Source organism: Pleurodeles waltl, chromosome 8, assembly GCF_031143425.1.
Source record: "Pleurodeles waltl isolate 20211129_DDA chromosome 8, aPleWal1.hap1.20221129, whole genome shotgun sequence".
NCBI classification, from domain to species: Eukaryota; Metazoa; Chordata; class Amphibia; order Caudata; family Salamandridae; genus Pleurodeles; species Pleurodeles waltl.
The window spans coordinates 670,632,339-670,651,515 of NC_090447.1; the positions used below are offsets into that span (position 1 = coordinate 670,632,339).

The window sequence follows — 19,177 nt, forward strand, 5'->3', positions numbered from 1 at the left end:
TGGTAGCTAGGTACCCGAGGCATTGGGGTTTCAGGAGATCCTTATGGGCTGCATCATTTCTTTTCCACCCATAAGGAGCTCAGACAAACCCTTCCACAGGCCTGTTGTTGCAGCCTGCGTGAAATAGTGCATACATTATGTCACAGCCATTTTCACTGCACTTAAGTAACTTATAAGTCACCTATATGTCTAATCTTCATTTAATGAAGGTTAGGTGCAAAAGTACTAAGTGTAAGGGCACCCTTGCACTAGAAGAGGTGCCCCCACATAGTTCAGGGCCATTTCCCGGGACTTTGTGAGTGCAGGGACACCATTACACGCGTGCACTACATATAGGTCAATACCTATATGTAGCTTCACAATGGTAACTCCGAATATGGCCATGTAAGGTGTCTAAGATCATGGACCCCCAGTACTGCCAAACCAGCTCTCTGAGGCTTGCACTGCAGCTACTGTTGCTACCACCTCACAGACAGGGTTCTGCACTCCAGGGGTCTGAGCAGCTCAGTCCCAGGAAGGCAGAACAAAGCATTTCCTTTGGGAGCAGGGTGTTACACCCACTCCCTTTGGAAACGGGTGTTACAGGCTGGGGAGGGGTAGCCTCCCCCAGCCTCTGGAAATACTTTGAAGGGCACAGATGGTGCCCTCCTTGCATAAGCCAGTCTACACCGGTTCAGGGACCCCTTGCCCCCTGCTGTGGCACAAAACTGGACAAAGGAAAGTGGAATGACCACTCCCCTGTCCATCACAACCCTAGGGGTGGTGCCCAGAACTCCTCCAGTGTGTCCCAGACTTCAGCCATCTTGCTTTGCAAGGTGTGGGGGCACTCTGGAGGGCTCTGAGTGGCCAGTGCTAGCAGGTGACTTCAGAGACCCCTTCTGATAGGTCCTACCTGACAAGGTAGCCAATCCCCCTCTCAGGGCTATTTAGGGTTTCTCCTGTGGGTTCTCTTCAGATTCTACTTGCAAGTTTCCAGAAGGAATCCTCTGCAACTACTACTTCATCCTCTGACCTCGGATCAACCGCAGCCTGCTCCAGGAACCGTTGTAACAGCAACAAAGTATCTACAATGGATACTTTTTATCTGCAACTTCAGCTCTAGCTAGCAACTGCAACAGTTTCCACGGTGTGCACGCTCTGAGCACTTCCCGTCTTCATCCTGCACCAGAAAAAATGAAGAAATCTCCCATGGGGTGACGGAGTCACTCCCCTGCTCACGCGGGCACCTTCTAAATCGACGACCGGTTCTCTCGGACTCCTCTCGCAGCGACGAGCGTGCTCCTCGGAACACAGAGGGTGGACCCCATCGACACAGACTGTCCTGAGGTCCTGCTGTCGCAATTTGGAGGAGGTAAGACCTTGCCTTCCCCCAGAACGACAGTACCCCTGTGCATCGCATCTTCTTCACCTCCTGAGGCCACTGTGCACTATTTGCAATATTTCTTCGTGCACAGCCTGGCCCAGATCCCCAGCACTCTATCCTGCGATGCTCAACTCGCTGAGTTGATCTCCGGTGGCGTGGGATCTTCCTTTGTAATGCTGCACCAACCGCATTTTGCACCTCCATTGCCCCCGTGTCCTGGGACACCCGTGGGTGCTATCTGGTGCTCTGAGGGCTCTCTAAAGTGCTGAGAGCCCCCTCTTCCTCCTCACACAGAGTTGAGGCCCGCAGGTCCTTCCTGGGTCCAAATAGCACCTAGTTGACACAAAACGCAACTTTTCCGGAACAAAGGCTAGTTGGAGGAATCCAGCGCCAAAACTCGCCTGCATACATCTTCACGACATGGGACATCCTTTGCATCATGCAGGAACCCGCTGGCATCTTACTAGGGTGCATTTCTACAGTCTTCATCCAACCGGGGACTCTTCTTTTGCACCCTCTTCTGTGTTGGCAGGGGCTCCAGTCCTTCCTGGAACTTCTTTCGACTTCTGGACTTGGTCTCCTTCTTTTGCAGGTCTTCAGGTCCAGGAATCCACGGTTTGTTGTTTGCAGACTTGGTTGGTTCTTGCAATAATTCCAATCATGAGGTGTAGTGTGTCCTAAGGAAACCTTGTACTTTACTCCTGATTTTCTGGGCTCTGGGGGTGGAGTAATTTACTTACCTTTATTGTATTCTTACTCTCCCAGCGATTCTGCACACACTACACTTGTCTCGGAGGGAATCCGTGATTCACATTCCACTTTCTTAGTATATGGATTGTGTTTTCCCTAGCCCTATTTTCTCCCATTGCATTCTATAGCATTTCCTATGGTTTGCACTATCCTATGTCTAATTACTTGCCTTATTTTGGTGTCCAGTGTATATTGTGCTTAATACTTACCTCCAGAAGGAGTATTGCTTCTAAGATATTTTTGGTACTGTGTTAGCCAAATAAACTACCTTTATTTGTGGTAATACTGAGTATTGTCTTTACTCATGTATAAGTAATGTGTAACTATAAGTGGTATTGCATGAGCTTTACATGTCTCCTAGTTCAGCCTAAGCTGCTCTGCTATAGCTACCTCTATCAGCCTAAGCTGCTAGAACACTACTACATTTCACTAATAAGGGATAGCTGGACCTGGTATAAGGTGTATGTACCCAAGGTAAGTAAGTAAAGTACTGGAAGTTCCCTTAGGACACACTACACCTCGTGATATGGATTATTGCAGTAAGCAACCAAGTCTGCAAACAACAACTGCTGGATTCCTGGACCTGAATACCTGCAAAAGAAGGGGACCAAGTCTAGAAGTCGAAAGAAGTTCCAGGAAAGACAGGATCCCCTGCCAACCCAAACAGTGCACAGAGGCCTCAAGAGGTGAAGAAGACACAGTGCACAGGGGTACTGTCGCTCTCAGGGAAGGCAAGGTCTTACCTCCTCCAAATTGCGACAGCAGGACCTCAAGGCAGTCTGAGTCGATGGGGTCCACCCTCTGTGTTTCTACGAACATGCTCCTCGCTGTGAGAGGAGTCCAGGATTACCGGTCGTCGATTTAGAAGGTGCCTGCGTGAACAGGGGAGTGACTCCGTCACCCCGCTGAGATTTCTTCGGTCTTTCTGGTGCAGGATGAAGACAGGGAGTGCTCAGAGCATGCACGCCGTGGAAACTGTTGCAGTTGCTGGCTGGAGCTGAAGTTGCAGATAAAAAGTATCCATTGTAGATACTTTGTTGCTGTTACAACGGTTCCAGGAGAAGGCTGTGGTTGATCCGAGGTCAGAGGATGAAGTAGTAGTTGCAGAGGATTCCTGCTGGAAACTTGCAAGTAGAATCTGAAGAGAACCCACAGAAGAAACCCTAAATAGCCCTGAGAGGGGGATTGGCTACCTTATCAGGTAAGGACCTATCAGGAGGGGTCTCTGATGTCACCTGCTGGCACTGACCACTCAGAGGCCTCCAGAGTGCCCCCACACCTTGCTAAGCAAGGTGGTTGAAGTATGGGACACACTGGAGGAGCTCTGAACACCATCCTTAGGGTGGTGATTGATAGGGGACCACTCCCCTTTCCTTTGTCCAGTTTCGCGCCAGAGCAGGGGACAAGGGGTCCCTGAACCGTTGTCGACTGGTTTATGCAAGGAGGGCACCATCTGTGACCTTCAAAGCATTTCCAGAGGCTGGGAGAGGCTACCCATCTTCAGCCTGTAACACCTGCTCCCAAAGGAAATGCTTTGTTCTGCCTTCCTAGGGCTGAGCTGCTCAGACCCCAGGAGGGCGGAACCCTGTCTGTGAGGTGGCAGCAGCTGTAGCTGCAGTGCAAGCCTCAGAGAGCTGGTTTGGCAGTACCGGGGGTCCATGGGGGAGCCCCCAGAATGCATGGAATTGCATCCCCAATACCAGATTTGGAATGGGGGGACAATTCCATGATCTTAGACACCTTACATGGCCCTATTCGGAGTTACCATTATGAAGCTACATATAGGTATTGATCTATATGTAGTGCACGCGTGTAATGGCGTTCCCGCACTCACAAAGTCCATGGAAATGGCCCTGAACTATGTGGGGGCACCTTTGCTAATGCAAGGGTGCCCTCACACTTAGTAACTTTGCACCTAACCTTCAGCAAGTGAAGGTTATACATATAGGTGACCTATAAGTTACTTAAGTGTAGGGAAAATGGCTGCGAAATAGTATGTGCACTATTTCACTATTTCATGCAGGCTGCCATGGCAGGCTTGTGGAAGGGTTTATCTGAGCTCCTTATGGATGGCACAAGAAATGCTGCAGCCCATAAGGATCTCCTGGAACCCCAATGCCCTGGGTACCTAGTTACCATATACTAGGGACGTATAAGGGGGGTCCAGTATGCCAACTGAAATTGGTAAATGAAGTCACTAGCCTACAGTGACAAATTTAAACGCAGAGAGAACATAAGCACTGAGGTTCTGGCTAACAGAGCCTCAGTCACACAGCCAAGCACTACTGACAACACATACTTTAGGCCACAAACTATGAGCACTGGGGTCCTGGCTAGCAGGATCCAAGTGAGACAGGCAAAACACACTGACATATAGGTTTTTATCTATGAGCACTGGGGTCGTGGCTAGCAGGATCCCAGTGACACAGTAAAAACACACTGACGCACACTCACAAACAGGCCAAAAGTGGGGGTAACCATGCTAGAAAGAGACTACTTTCTCACATTCTGGGAAACTTAATTATCAGCATATGCATCAGCTGTTCCCCCAGTATGCAAACAATGGGGGGAGGGGACCAAGGACGCCAGCTGCTCAGCAGTCAGAATGAAATTGATAACTGCACCGAAGTATGGATAAAGTGCCAGGCAGACTGAGCAGCTGCAGAATCAGATTTAGCTCTGTAGACTCAGATATACTCTGTATCTTTATGTCTGTACAGATACATTTCAAGCTATTTGTGATTCTCATAAATCTCTGGAGGCACAAATCAGTTGCATGGGCGCTCAAGTGGGACTACTGTGACAAACTTAGAAAAATAGCAGACTGAGTCAAAGACACCGAAAATAGAATATAACTGTGGAAAAAGCAGTGTAAACACTAACCACACAAATAGCTCGCTTAAAAGGCACAGTAGGCCATCTGGAACAAACAGCTAAAGAGGCGGAAGGCAGGTCAAGAAGAAGTAACTTTTTGAGTACTCTAGGGGAACCACCTCCAAAACCTTTTTTTCTATCTGGTTTAGGTCTTGGATCGCGGCTGAATAATTGTGGAATTGATTTATACTTGAGAGGGCTCACTATTCTTTGGTCGCCATGCGACTGCTGGGGCTAGGCCGAGGGCTTACTGCCAGTTTCTTGGATTACGCAGATAGGGGCACAATCTTGCGCCTAAATCTAATCCAGCCAATCTCATTATGGAGGGAACACAAATTAGGGTATACCCAGCTTCTACAATGCATTTAACAGCAACTGAGGTTTGACAGTTTAAAAACACCTCAGAAAAGGGTCTATATAACTACCTGCAGTATCATGAAAACACTTCAGTCAATGTCCTAAGTCATTCCTATATACACAACTTATAGTGCTGGTGCTCAAGCTGTTCGCTACTTAATCTTAATACTACATAAAAAGCTAATGCACAGCAAGTGAAACTGGAGGAGGGGACGTACAATGGCAAAATAGGGTCACTTCAGTGGATGTCCTAAGAGCATAAATATATACATGTACAATGCCAGTGCATGCTCTCCTCCAAAATTTTCCTTAAGTATAAGCAAGGCAATTAAGACTGTTAAAATGATCATACTTTAGCAAAGTAAAACAAACAAAAAGTGCCATTGCATTCTATTCCCTAAGGACTCTTCATTTGATCTCCTTGGTAGAGACGGACAAACACACAATGTCCTTGATAGTAAGCACAGCAAATGGAGCGGTGGAAAAGATCACATTTTAGCAGAAAGAAGCGAATAAAAGGTGCAATGCACCTGCTAAGACTCTTCATTAAATCCCCTTGGTTGACACAAACAAAAATCCAAGTTGCAGTGCATGGAAGGTGAAAAGAGAGCAGGAGAGCCTTTAGGACATGGGTACTCGCAAACATTTTCCCAGGGGCCAAAAAGTTTGGTCTGTGATGTGCCTGGGGGCTGCATTGATGCCAGGGCAGTGGCAGTTGGCTGGGGTGCCTGGGGGTATTGGTGGCAAGGTAGGTGTAGGAGAAGCAAAAGATATATATATATATATATAAATATGTTGGACTTTTGCTTATGCAGGGTCCTCCCCAGTCTGTTTGCCTCCTATTTTTTTCTGACCTGTTGCTGTTGGCTTTTCAACTCTGAGCACTTTACCACTGCTAACCAGTGCTAAAGTGCATATGCTCTCCGTGTAAATTGTATGTAATTGGTTTATCCATGATTGGCATATTTGATTTACTAGTAAGTCCCTAGTAAGGTGCACTAGAGGTGCCAGGGCCTGTAAATCAAATGCTACTAGTGGGCCTGCAGCACTGGTTGTGCCACCCACATAAGTAGCTCTGTAATCATGTCCCAGACCTGCCACTGCAGTGTCTGTGTGTGTATTTTTACACTGTAAATTCGACTTGGCAAGTGTACCCACTTGCCAGGCCTAAACCTTCCCTTTTCCTACATGTAAGGCACCCCTAAGGTAGGCTCTAGGTAGCCCCAAGGGCAGGGTGCAGTGTATGGATAAGGTAGGACATATACTGATGTGGTTTACATGACCTGACAGTGATATACTGCCAACTTCCTTTTTCACTATTGCAAGGCCTGTCTCTCTCATAGGATAATATGGGGGCTACCTGTAAATATGATTAACGCGTAGATTCCCCTAGAGAGTAGATGGACATGTGGAGTTTGGGGTCCCTGAACTCACAATTTAAAAATACATCTTTTAGTAAAGTTGATTTTGAGATTGTGCGTTTGAAAATGCCACTTTTAGAAAGTGAGCATTTTCTTGCTTAAACCATTCTGTGGCTCTGCCTTGTTTGTGGATTCCCTGTCTGGGTCAGTTTGACAGTTGGGTTGTTTTTCACCTCACACTAGACAGTGACACAAAGGGGGCTGGGGTGTAACCTGTATTTACTGATTAGCCATCTCTGCTAGGAGGGAGGGGTGGAGTGGTCACTCTCATCTGAAAGGACTGTGCCTGCCTCTGACAATGCCGGCTCCAACCCCCTGGTGTGTGTCTGAGGCTGTGTCTGAGGCCTTGCATGGGCAAGGCAGGATTTCACAAGTAGGTGTGAGTCCCCTTTGAAGAAAGGTGACTTCAAAGACTAAAATGGGTATAAGAAGGGCACCCAAATCTACAGACTTTAGAAACACTTCTGGAACCAAGAGGAACCTCTGCCTGGAGAAGAGCTGATAGCTGAGGAAGAAGTGCTGCCCTGCCTGCGACTGTGCTTTGTGGAGCTTTCCTGCAGTGCTGCTTCTGCCAGAGTAAGAGGGCAAAGACTAGACTTTGTGTGCCTTCCATCTTGTGAAGAAATCTCCAAGGGCTTGATTTAGAGCTTGCCTCCTGTTTGAAGTCTCAGGGACAGCAAAGACTTCTCTCTGCCAGCACCTGGGGTCTCTGGAGAGACTCCTGCTCTGACAAGTGGTGCCCTATCCAGTCCCTGGGCCCTTGAAAGGAAAGCTGGTGGAATCCAAGGAAATCGACTTTGGACCACTTCGGACTGACGCCGCTGCTGAATCCGGTAACGCCGCCTGCACCTGACGCCGTGACCTTCGCTGGAACGCGACGCTCTTCTCAGGCCCGACCCCGCAGCAGCCCCGCTGAAGTCCACGACTCCGTGGAAGTCGCCGCACCACGTCGTGACCGACGCCGCTCGAAGTGCACAGATTCAACATTTCGCACAGACGCCGCGATTCCCAACTTCGCGCATCGGCTTGTTTTCACTCTTCACCAAAGGTACTATACTTGGGGGTCTACACGACTCCGTGTCCGGCGCCGCTGGTGTCGGCTTGTTGGGAACGACTCCGTCACGACGCCGTGTTAACATCTCATCGAAGCATTTTTGTTTCTAAGCGCTATTTTTTAGTTTAAACTTTAAAAATTGATAACTTGACTTGTGTATGTCGGATTTTTGTTGTTTTGGTCTTGTTTTGTTTAGATAAATATTTCCTATTTTTCTAAATCGGTGTTGTGTCATTTTGTAGTGTTTTCATTAAGTTACTGTGTGTGTTGGTACAAATAATTTACACCTAGCGCTCTGAAGTTAAGCCTACTGCTCTGCCAAGCTACCAAGGGGGTAAGCAGGGGTTAGCTGAGGGTGATTCTCTTTTACCCTGACTAAAGTGAGGGTCCTTGCTTGAACAAGGGGTAACCTGACTGTCAACCAAAGACCCCATTTCTAACAATATATATATATATCTTGTGGCTGAAATGAACAGTGGGAAACCAGAAAACCTGGAATCAATCCAGGCTTCCCCCCTTTTCCAAATTGTGTGATTCTAGGCAATTGTTTACCTTCACTTTTCCTCCTTTTTCTGCATTATCGCATATAGACCAATAAATATATGATTTCATGGTGTGTGCTGCACAAAACCTGCTTCTATGTTTGATTTAATAAACTATAATGTTGTTCATGTATGATGGGAACCTAGGCCAGCCATAAAGTGCACATAACAAGTGACATCCCTCTTTAAATTTACTATTTATTGGTGGTGTTCTCAGGGGAAGAATTAATGTTTGAAAACTATCACTTTTACATTAATACATCTGAATGTACTGATATAACAAATTGTACTAGGGTGAAAAGGTTCTGTATGTTAACTAAATATACGTTTTTAATTTTGAAGTGACTGACATAGTTTTACACTTATGCTGCAAGATGTATTAAAAAATGAAGGCGTTTCTAAGGTTAAGTGCAGGAGTCCCCAGTCACTTCCTTTCTTTAACACCAATTAAGTTTAAATAAATGAGTGTGTGTTTATTTAATATTTTTATATTAAGTGATGAGTGGAACAAACAGCTGCCCAGTGCTCCTCTTGCCTAAGGGGCCGCTTGTTAAGGTAAGAGGGGCCGCATGAGGCCCACGGGCCGTACTTTGAGAATCCATGCTTTAGGATATAGTTCCTCTATTTGATTGTGAAACTGCTTTAAAGTGCTGTTCTACAGAAGTGATTCATTTTACCAAGCATACTATTACTTGGGGGCTCTGGCCGTGCAAACAGAACAACAAGGCTTGACAGCATGTTCTTACTCCATTAGCATTAAAAAGGCTGCATAGAAGCTTTCTGCGCACCGTGTGCAAAATGGGGGATATGCATAGTATGTGCAAGAAAGATTCGTCCACCCTCTGACACAGCCTGCATGACAGTCGATTCTGGGGCCCATGATGACATTGTGTCCTTTATTGGTAACAGGCCGAGCCTTACTGCAAAAATTTGGTTTTATAAAAGGCTTTGATGGTTTCAAAGAGATAGCTCTGCGGCACCGGTGATTTGTAGGTATTGGTGATTAACCATAAGTGTCTATGTTTGCAAAAACGTTCCTTGTCTTGCATCCAGGATAATAGCCTCGCTTGTTTATTTGATGCAAGCTTGAAAGTGTACTGTGGTAAGTGCGCTTCCCACATATGTTGCGTGGCCAGCGTTTTTAAAGCCTCTCTTCTCGCCTTTGCCCAGCAATTTGTTCGGCTGTTGTCCTGAATCTCCTTCCAGATTAGTGATTTTAAAGTATTCAGCTGGCCCATTCTTACAGATGACAAATATTTGAGAAGGATACTTTATTGAGCTAGTCCTTACTCGAGAAGCCCAAATTGTAATTGGATTAGTGCTGGTGACGTGTTGTGTAAGGTGGAATACCAGGCGATAGACCTCACTCTGGGGACTGTTAAAAAATGAGCTCATTTGTCTTTGGAAAGCCACTCATCCATAAGGCAGCATTGGGGTCAGTTTTTATTTGATTGCTTACAAAGTTGGTTTCCTTTGCTGCATTGTTTCTGAAAGGCAGCAATCAGTAAAGCCAGATAGGGTATCAGGGCGTTTAGGTGGCACTTAGGCGAGTCCGGCTCATGTAGCCAAACCCCATGGAATTTGTAGCTGGGGCACCTTTCTACTAAACTGCTAAACAGGTACCATTTATCCTCCTTTTTGCGGCCGTTCCCAAAGATGACTATTTTAGTTTTGCCTAAATTGACCGTCAACCGATTTGTCGCACAGTAGAGAGTCTGAGTGTTGAGCAAATTTTGCAAACCAATGTGAAATAGGTTCATAAGAACAATGTTGTCTTTTCTGAAGTGGAGCTGGCAAGTACTGTCCGAGTTTTTGGGGGCTATGAGAGCGCCCCATCCAGAGCTGGGCTCAAGTCTGAGATAAACAGAATGAATAATGTAGGAGCAAGGACACAGCCTTGTTTTAAGTTAAGTCTCCTTCTGTTGGAATAGCTGTAGATAGACCCTTATTTGTGCCCAGGCTAGCCTTTGCCCAATTATCAGAGTACAATAGCTGTCGTGCCAGCAGGAGATTTGCTAGAATGTTCCATGAGATTAATTTGTGCTACACCAAATTCCTGTCAACATGGTCGAAAGCTTTTGAAAAATCATTGAAGCACGTTATAAAGGAGTTGTTTTTTTCTGAGTGTGTTTCGATATTAGAGTGCAGAACGCAACTAGGTTATCGGTTGTGCTCGAGCCTGTTTGATTACGTAAGAGCTGCCCCAATTCCTCCTCCCAGTTTTCCAGTTCCTGCAGGAGGATACCAGCCAAGATCTCTACATTGGTGTAATGCAATTAAGCGATAACTGTCTGGAGCCCAGTAGGGGGCTTTTTTTATTTTTTATTATAAATTGGGTGCAGGATTGACCCTCGCCAAGACGCTGATATACAGTTCTCACAAAGGCAGCAGTTGAATAGTTGGTAGAGTATTTTGCTCCATAAATCCGGGCCTTGCTTGTATATTGAGGCGGGAGCCCCATTTGGACCAGGTGCCCCATTGCCTCTATTGTCTTTATTTGTGCCGCAGTAGTGGCTTGGGAGATAACAAGGGCTGGTATTTCCGCCTTATTGTTTAAGCACAACTGACTTAGTTTGATGCTGTGATATAATACTCCAATATGCACAAGCCACGTTTGTTGCGGAACATTATTGTCTGCAGCACAGGTGGGCCATGCTCTAGCTGATTGATTAGGGTCCACAAGGATTTATTATGTTTTGCTTTGAAGGCTTGTAGAATGTCGATACAGTGTTGCTCATTTCTTGCTCGCTTTGCTTCCCAGATAACTTTCTTGTATTCTTTCCTGATCTCTGTAAATGTAGGGTAAGAAGTGCACGTGCATGCTGCTGTTCCATTTCTTTGCAGCTTTTATAGCATGCTTCTGTTGTTTGAGAGTGCTGTTGTACCATTTGTTGTTGGCCAGGCATTGGTGGAGCAAGTGTTGCCAACTCTTTGCCTCAAGAGAGTTTTTTTTAAGTCTGCCAGTACATTTGTCCAGTCAGCGAACCCGTTCTGTAGTTCCTTTTCCATAGCTTATATTTTGTTTGAGTAACTTCTGTCCATCTTATTTGCTGCCACACTGCTCCAGGGTCTTGAAGATCTATGTTGCACCTTTTAGTAACATAATAGTTTATAATCTCTACCATTAAAGGGTAGTGGTCACTTTCTCTGCGGCTTTCTCCTGAAACAGCTTTGACCCAGTGCAATAGGTGGAAGGAGACAAATGCATAGTCTAGTATGGACTCTGCTGTTTTGGATTTGAGAGTCGCTGCCACTGATGATCCGAGACAAACTTTTCATTCAGTGCTCTGAGGCCCATTGCTTTAAGTGTTGCCAATAGGTGGTGGTCAGCTCTATTGAGTTTTGCGTATTTTGAAACTTGCTCAGGTATGTTCCAGCTAATATCCAAGGTGCGTACGTCCGTGCTATTCCTAAAATGGTTAGCCAGGTTTAAGTTAAAGTCCTCGGTCACTATTCATTCTGCACACGAGTGTCGGCTATTGAGTTCAAACAAGGCTTGTTCTAAAACTTTGATTGTCTTTTGTCTGCAGGCATTCTTATGGTTCAGGTAGATTTTCACTACTAGGACCTTGATTTCCCAAGACTTGGATTTCCAGTTGATAATTAGTAGCGCTTGCATGTGAGAAGAGTTTGTTTCCAGATCAATCGCGTTTATATTTTTGTTAAGGGTCACATGAATGCTCAGCCTACCCTATGGTCTGATTTTGCCTCCATTTTTTTCAGCAGGTTTATGTAATTGTGCATAACACAGGAGGAGTGTTTCATTGAGGCTCCGCGTCTCCTGGAGGCATATTATGTTGTGTGTACGTAGGTATGTTTCTAGCATGGGGTCCAGAGCAATTTTGTTTGCATCTGCAATATTCTATGAAGTTGGAGTGATGTTGTACTTATGAGGAATAGACTGGTTTTCTGTAAGCCCCAGTGTGCTAGGGACGTCCGTGAGGAGCAGCTGCAAGTCAGTTGTGACCTGGGTTCCCAAGGAACGATATGTCGGTGCACCGGGTTCCATGAATCATAGATAAAGTTTTCCTTCCCTTGTGTTGAGTCGCTAAGTGGGCCTTTTTGCGCCTGCTAGTACCGATTGGCTGTCTCTCGTAGTGGCAAAGTTGTCACCAATAGGCTGGGATAAGACATAAGAATATTGCGCTGGCGAGCTCAGTGGATTCCTCACTCCTACAGCAGTGCTCTGTGCCGCAGGATGTGGTCCTTTAAATACAATGTCACAGAATCTTATTTCAGAGGGTTCCTTGCACTCCCCTGGTCCAGGCGGCAAAAAGGATACGCAGTCTAGGTCCGTGCTGTGTATTTTGTCCAGGCCTGGGAGGGACAAGAAGAATTTAGGAATGTTTGTCCTGTTTAAAATATCCCAGAGACCTCTAGAATTATAGGTAGGCCGAAAAATTAGCATGGCTGGCTAAACAAGTGATGTTTCTGTCTCAATTTGTGTTTTGTTGTGCCCCTGTGGATTTCTGAAGACTGAGGGAGAGGCCCTGTGTGATAATAGTTTTTGTGTTTGGATGAAGCTCTCTCTCTGTCCATTTCTACGTGTTTGGCGGATGTTGGCAGCGAACAACTCTCAAAGCAGCAGACAGGGCAAGGCTGGTCCGTTTTCCCGTAGCATGCCTGAGAGTGTTGCATGTTAAGGCCGTGACTTTCCTGTTGGGTCTCCCTGGGCTGTGCAAACGAGGGGAGTGCATTCCTCGAAGGGTCTTGTTCGATAACAGAGCTAGTAAAGTGGGGGCATGTCCTGATTAAAGGGTGTTTGGGATGTGTTAGCAGTCCCAATAACTTGAGTACGTATTGCTTGCTCCCAGTTTGGTAGGCTCCTGAAGGGAGGGAAGCTGACTGGTCGTTAGAATGTCTATTTACATTTTCTGCGGCTTTAACTACCTGTTCTTTACGCAGCGTTGTAAGGGGCATTCTCTCAGCTGTTTTAAGGTTCCTAAAGTAACAGATGTTCGAGGCTTCAGGTCGTGGTTTGTGACGCTCTGTATATTCCTGAGTTCATGTAGGTCAAGGTTCTGAAGATCTTGTTTTTTTTAAAGCGTAACTGGCCATTACTTTATTTGCATTGTTCTGTGTACCTTTTTGGGACAGTATTCTCTGCTGATCCACCTGACAAGCGTGTCTTAGTGATTTGCAGATGTTTAAATAGGGGATAGACTTGATGGACTTCGTGGCTGTAGGGCTGCCTAACCTCAGGCAGCCTTGAGATTTTCTTATTAAGCTTTTTCTTATTTTGTCTTGAGATCATTGGTTCAAAGTGTGGCGACTCTGGATTCGCTGACCCACTTACCATTGTCTGTGCGATTAAGTTCTGATGGATTGTATTAGCCGTTCGACCCACGTTGTCTTTAGAACCGATTTTTCTTGTGGGTGATAACTGAACCGCCTCCTTACGCACTAAGCGAGGTTAGTCCAAATGTATAGGCTAGTGGTTCCCAACCTGTGATCCGGGGACCACTGTGGGTCCCTGACTGCTTAGAAAGTTAGCTAATAACAATAGATAAAGTGTACATAAAGAAAGGGGCTAAATATACAAATGAACATTTTAAAACATACTGTAAATGTCACGGACTTTGAAATTGGAAGCAAAAAATTAAATTAATATCCTCAGGTTGATTTGTGGGGGCAGAGCAGGTGCATTAAACAGAATATAGTATGGATGCTGTGAGGCTTGAATTTAATTTACAAAAGCTCCAACATTCCTAATAATATATATATTTTTTTACATTTTGTTTGCAAATTAAATAAAATGTGTTATCATTTGTGTATGTGCTTGATGCAATGCTTGTTTCTGTACTTTTGTGTATTGTTTTGAGGTGTAAATCATTGCTAATGTTTAAGCCTGGATCTCCGGGTTCCAGTCATAACACAGTGAGGGGTCCACGGATTCCAATAAAGATTCAGTGGGGGTCCCTGGGTTCCAGTAATGATAAAGTAGAGGTCCACAGAAGTCAAAAGGTTGGGAACCACTGGTATAGATAGATGTACGTTGCCTTTGGGGGTGTCGTCCTCCCCCTGGCAAAAATGCCTGACAGTTGGTGATGTGTCCGGTTTGCCTCAAACGAAGCCACCATGCTTGTACCTCACTCCTCGTCGTGCGGAGGCCCCGTGGGCTGCTTCAGCGAAACTCAGCTAACTGCTGTGAAGGTATTTAGGGCAAAGGCACCCTGCCTCAGCACTGTTCCCCCCGACAGTGTGCCCCTGTCCATAATGGGATGCAATGGTATAGCAAATTTTGCAGCCTTCGGCACGGGCAATAGCTGCTCCCCAGCTCGGGCACCATGTGCTGCTTCGTCCACCAGGAACCGGAAACGAAAACAGGAAGACAGGTAAATGTGGAATGGATGTAGGGCTATTTAAATTAAGTGCTATCTGGAGCTGGCGGTCATCATCTGATTTCCAGGGCATCCGCTCTTATCTCATAGCTGAAATTTAGGGGTGAAGTGACAGATACTTCAGTTCAGGAAGTGTTAGGCTGTGGGGTTGTTAGGGATATAGTTTCAGCAGGGTTTTTTCAGTCTTAGTTTTATTTTCCATTGATTAAGGTATCTTTTTGACAGCACTCTAACAGACTGGTGCCAACTGCGAGGATTCCAATGGTCGACATCACGATCTCTTGATTTACATAAGCGACCCTCTACAGTCGATGCCCTGATTAATGCAAATATTGCAAATTTATGGTGAGGCCTCTAGCCTATCTGTGAAATGGACAAAGTCCACTTATTGCCCCAGTGTCCGGAGATCATTCAGAGATTAAGAAGTCAACGGGTTTCCAACGGGCCTCGAGTCATTTCAAATACTTAGGCATGCAGGTGGCAATTGATAAGAAGCAGGCATGGGATTTGAATGAAACAACTCTATCTAACCATATTACACAGGGCAGGGAGTCCACTGGTGCTTAATCAGGCAGGCAAGGGGGCTTTAATTAAGATGATCTCTCTCCCATGACTACCTAAGATCCTCCAAAACTTACCACACAAAATACCATCCACCTTTCAAACGTTACAATCGGCAATGTTAACATTTCTAGGGGCCAGCAAGCGACACTGAATTACATTTAGGAAGTGTGTTCTGCTGCTATACCATACCACAGGGGACTAGGATTACAACAAGTCCAATTATACTGCTGGGTGAGTCAGATCATGACTATAAATGACTAGTTATTCTCCTATCATGAAGATCCTATTGTGAACCATATGGTCTATTCCAATTACTTTACGGCATGCATACACACTGAGACTTCCCCCACCTACAAAGACGACCTTGTCATGTACTCAGATGAATGAAATGGGAAAGAGCCCTCACAGTCGAAATAAAATTATGGGGAGGTACATGAATTAGACATATGACAAAACTGGTTGTCTTTTTAGCATAGGACCTTATCAGTATCTCCAAGCATTGGGATATCTGGGAAGGAGCTCATATTAGACCATTGTCTCATTTGGTGGAAACATACAGTATGCAGCAAACGCAATTCTATTGATACGCCCAATTATCCCATGTGCTAGAGGCTCACTGGTAAGACCTCAACAATCTCCCAGAATACAACCCTTTAGGGGAGCAAATTACATTATCAGCCAAAGAAGATAAGGGCATCTCTAAACTCTGTCGTGCATTAGTGGCTAATACCTCCAAACCCCTGGTGACACTATGTGACAGGAGGGCACAGAAGACATTATAAAAAAAGACAGAAGCAGCGAAGAACATGCCCATATGGACATCAGGGGATTGCTTGAGAATCGTAATGGCTATTCAAATGCGCCTGACAAGTGACTACACCTATCCTACAGGGCTTTCACGGATGTGACTAACATTCAGCTGCCTTATTTGCCCAGTAAATGCGCACCTGCATGTGTCTGACTTCTTCAGTCAAACAAAATGCAAGTGGTGTATCTGACCTGTGACTCAATGTCCCCTTTCAGATGTGAGCCTAGCATGTGACTGACTTTACCCCTCTGACATTTTGTCAGCTGTGCACCTAGCACGTGACTGACTCAGCTGAAAATACTTCCCAGCTCGTGTTTATAACAGCATAAAAACGATGAGATAAAAATATAAAAAAGACAACCGAGTTTACTATTATAAATAGAGGTCTCTGAGAAAAATGGGGAAAATAAGTACAACCTGGCATCAGAAGAGTCTGATAAATTATAAAGTTTGACATGGTTTTCAACTAAAAATTCGTATTATGAAACTGCAAAGTGTATCATCAATAAACCCTCTTCTCAACCTAATGTGTGCCAGAAACTTTGGCTTCATGGGTAGACAAAAAAATAACTTTTTTCTGGTTGCACACTAGGTCTTCCATGGAAATGTACCTTGGATTTGAATAATCCACGACAGAAGTACCAGATCTGAGAATTCTTGCCATTGTAGGGAGCCATGCATACTGTTGCTGCCCTTGCATCCGACAGCTTTCCAGTAACAGTCAAGTATTTATCGAGGGCTCGGTTCTTGATTCTGACGAATACCGTAGGCTGGGAAAAAAGAAGAAAACATGCCTTAAAGCACAATGCAACTTAATTTCAACACATTAAAAAGAAAAGCATCCTCATGTATTTTCTCTTAATCAACTGTTTATTATATAATTTAAAAGAGAATGATTTAGAGTATCAGCTCTTTTTACTTACGATAACAGTTATAGGAGCTATGAGAAACACTCTGGTTTATTTCTAATATTGCATGGATATATATTTGAAAAGTGACTATGGTGCGTATTAAGAATCCCATCGGAACTGAAGACGGTGTGAAACAGAACATTTTAGGAATGGTGGGGTGACTGCAAGAAATGGAAGTCTATAATAGTTTTATTTAAATTATGTTAAACAATTTAAGCAGGTTCAAAGCTATGAGTACAGTGATCACAGTAATAAACTATGTAATATAGAAGTGCTAGCCTGGTGTATCGGCCCTCAGTAGTGTTTTCGGTGTAAGGCATGCATTTTGAAATTGCAGAATGGGTCCAATATCCTTTCTATATTACGGAATTAGCTTATACACAAATGGGGCATTACCTAATTTGTACATGAACTTCCCGCATGTCCCTGACAGCGATCTGCAAAGGGCTTACCGCCTTTGAAACTCGACCCCCAGGCCTGCAGCTGCAGCAGATGGTCAGCCCCTTTGCAAACACCCACTTTTGGGAGGAGCAGAGGTGGAAAACTACACAAAGAGAAGGGGGAGTGGCCCCACCTGGCACGCACCAGCCCTAAGGTGTTGTTTGCGAGGTGGACACTCCATTTAATTTTCCTCCATCTTAGATTAAAGGAAAATAGCCAATCAGGGATAGGGAAGTGACCCTTCCCACAGGAAGTGTTTACTAAAGTGGGTGTAGCCAACCAAAGGTAAGTGTCCCACTGGAAACTACCAGGTTCCCTCTAAAACATCCACTAAATTCAGTATTTAGCGGGCACCCCTAGACCAGTTGTTAGAAATTGGGTCTTTGGTTGGCAGTCAGGTTTTCCAAACAAGGACTCTCATTCTAGTCAGGACAAAGGAGAAACACACCTGGTTAACCCCCACTCACCCCTAGGTAGCCTGGCACGAGCAGGCAGGCAGGCTTAACTCAGAAGCAATGTGAGTCGGAAAAGTCAGCAATCCGTAGATCCCTTCCTCGCAAGGGAGGCCGTGCATCGTTTCTCCTGCGATCGGGTCGGCGATGTGTCATTTTTTTTCTCCCTAGCAAGAGAGAGCTCTAGCGTCAATTTCTGGACAGGGTACCTCGAATCAGCGCAGAGTCAGGATGACATTGATGCCCAGGGACGATGGGTGGAAAAGCTGGTTGCACGGTGTTAGAAAACCGTGCTGCATGGGGTTTGCGTCATTATCAGCAGCCACAAGTGGGTGTTACGTCGTTTCTCTAGGCGTGACGCATCCATCTCCCATCCGCGGTGCAGATGGAGCGCCTATTTCAGCCGCGAAGCCGGAGGCGAATCATTTATCAGCCACATTGCAGATGGTGCGTCGAAAGCCGGCATGGCTTTCTGTGTGTGGATTTTCAGCTCTTGTTCTGCCAACTTCATGTTTCAAGGGCCCAGGGAATGGATAGGACACCACTTGGCAGGGCAGGATTTCAGCAGAGAAAATGCTGACCTCTCCTTGGTCTCCTCAGTTAAAGCAATCTGCCAATACCCAAACGTCAAGTCAAAGGTGGTAAGGTATTTGGCAGCTTCCAACTGATCAATGAGCCCATCAGCTCAGGGGATGGGGTACGCGCCAGTCTTAGTGACTGCATTGAGAGCCCAGTAATCCATACAAAACAGCAATTCTGACGTAGCACCAGGAACAGCATCCTTTGGGACCAAGACTACTGGGCTGCCCCAATGACTACTGGAAAACGTAATTACCCTTAGGGTTAACATCTTTGATACCTAATCTTTGATGCTATCCCTGACCTTGTCAGTCACTCTGTAAACCTTCTGTTTAACAGGTAGACTGTCCCCAGTGTCCACAAGTGTGTGACCCCTGAGGTCAAAGGGAACAGGGAAGCAAACTGACCCAACACCTGGCGACAGTCCCTCTTTTGTTGTGAGGTCAGGGAGGGGGAGAGATTCACACCCTCCACAGACCCATCCTTCTCTCTAGCAGACAGGAGGTCAGGACGAGGTTCACTCTCTTCCTCGACCCCATCATCTGTTTCTAGGAGCATTGTAAATTCAGATCGCTCAAAGTGTGGCTTGAGGCGGATCACATGCAGGTCCCTCAGGGGGTTCCTGGGAGTCCACAAGTTCATCAGGTAGGTGACTTCACTCTTGCGCTCCACCAACTCAGATGGCCCAGTCCACTTGTCCTGGAGCACTGTAGGCTCCAC

General features: G+C 45.6%; 1 protein-coding gene across 2 annotated transcripts in view; it reads right to left on the reverse strand.

The window, feature by feature from the left end:
* CRYBG3 (crystallin beta-gamma domain containing 3) overlaps positions 1 to 19,177 on the reverse strand; it is a 1,300,096-nt gene that overhangs the window by 137,228 nt on the left and 1,143,691 nt on the right. For both annotated transcript variants that reach the window (XM_069204785.1, XM_069204786.1), the window contains one exon: positions 16,686 to 16,844. In XM_069204785.1, coding sequence (XP_069060886.1) covers positions 16,686 to 16,844 — 159 coding nt within the window. The remainder of the gene's footprint in view (positions 1 to 16,685; positions 16,845 to 19,177) is intronic.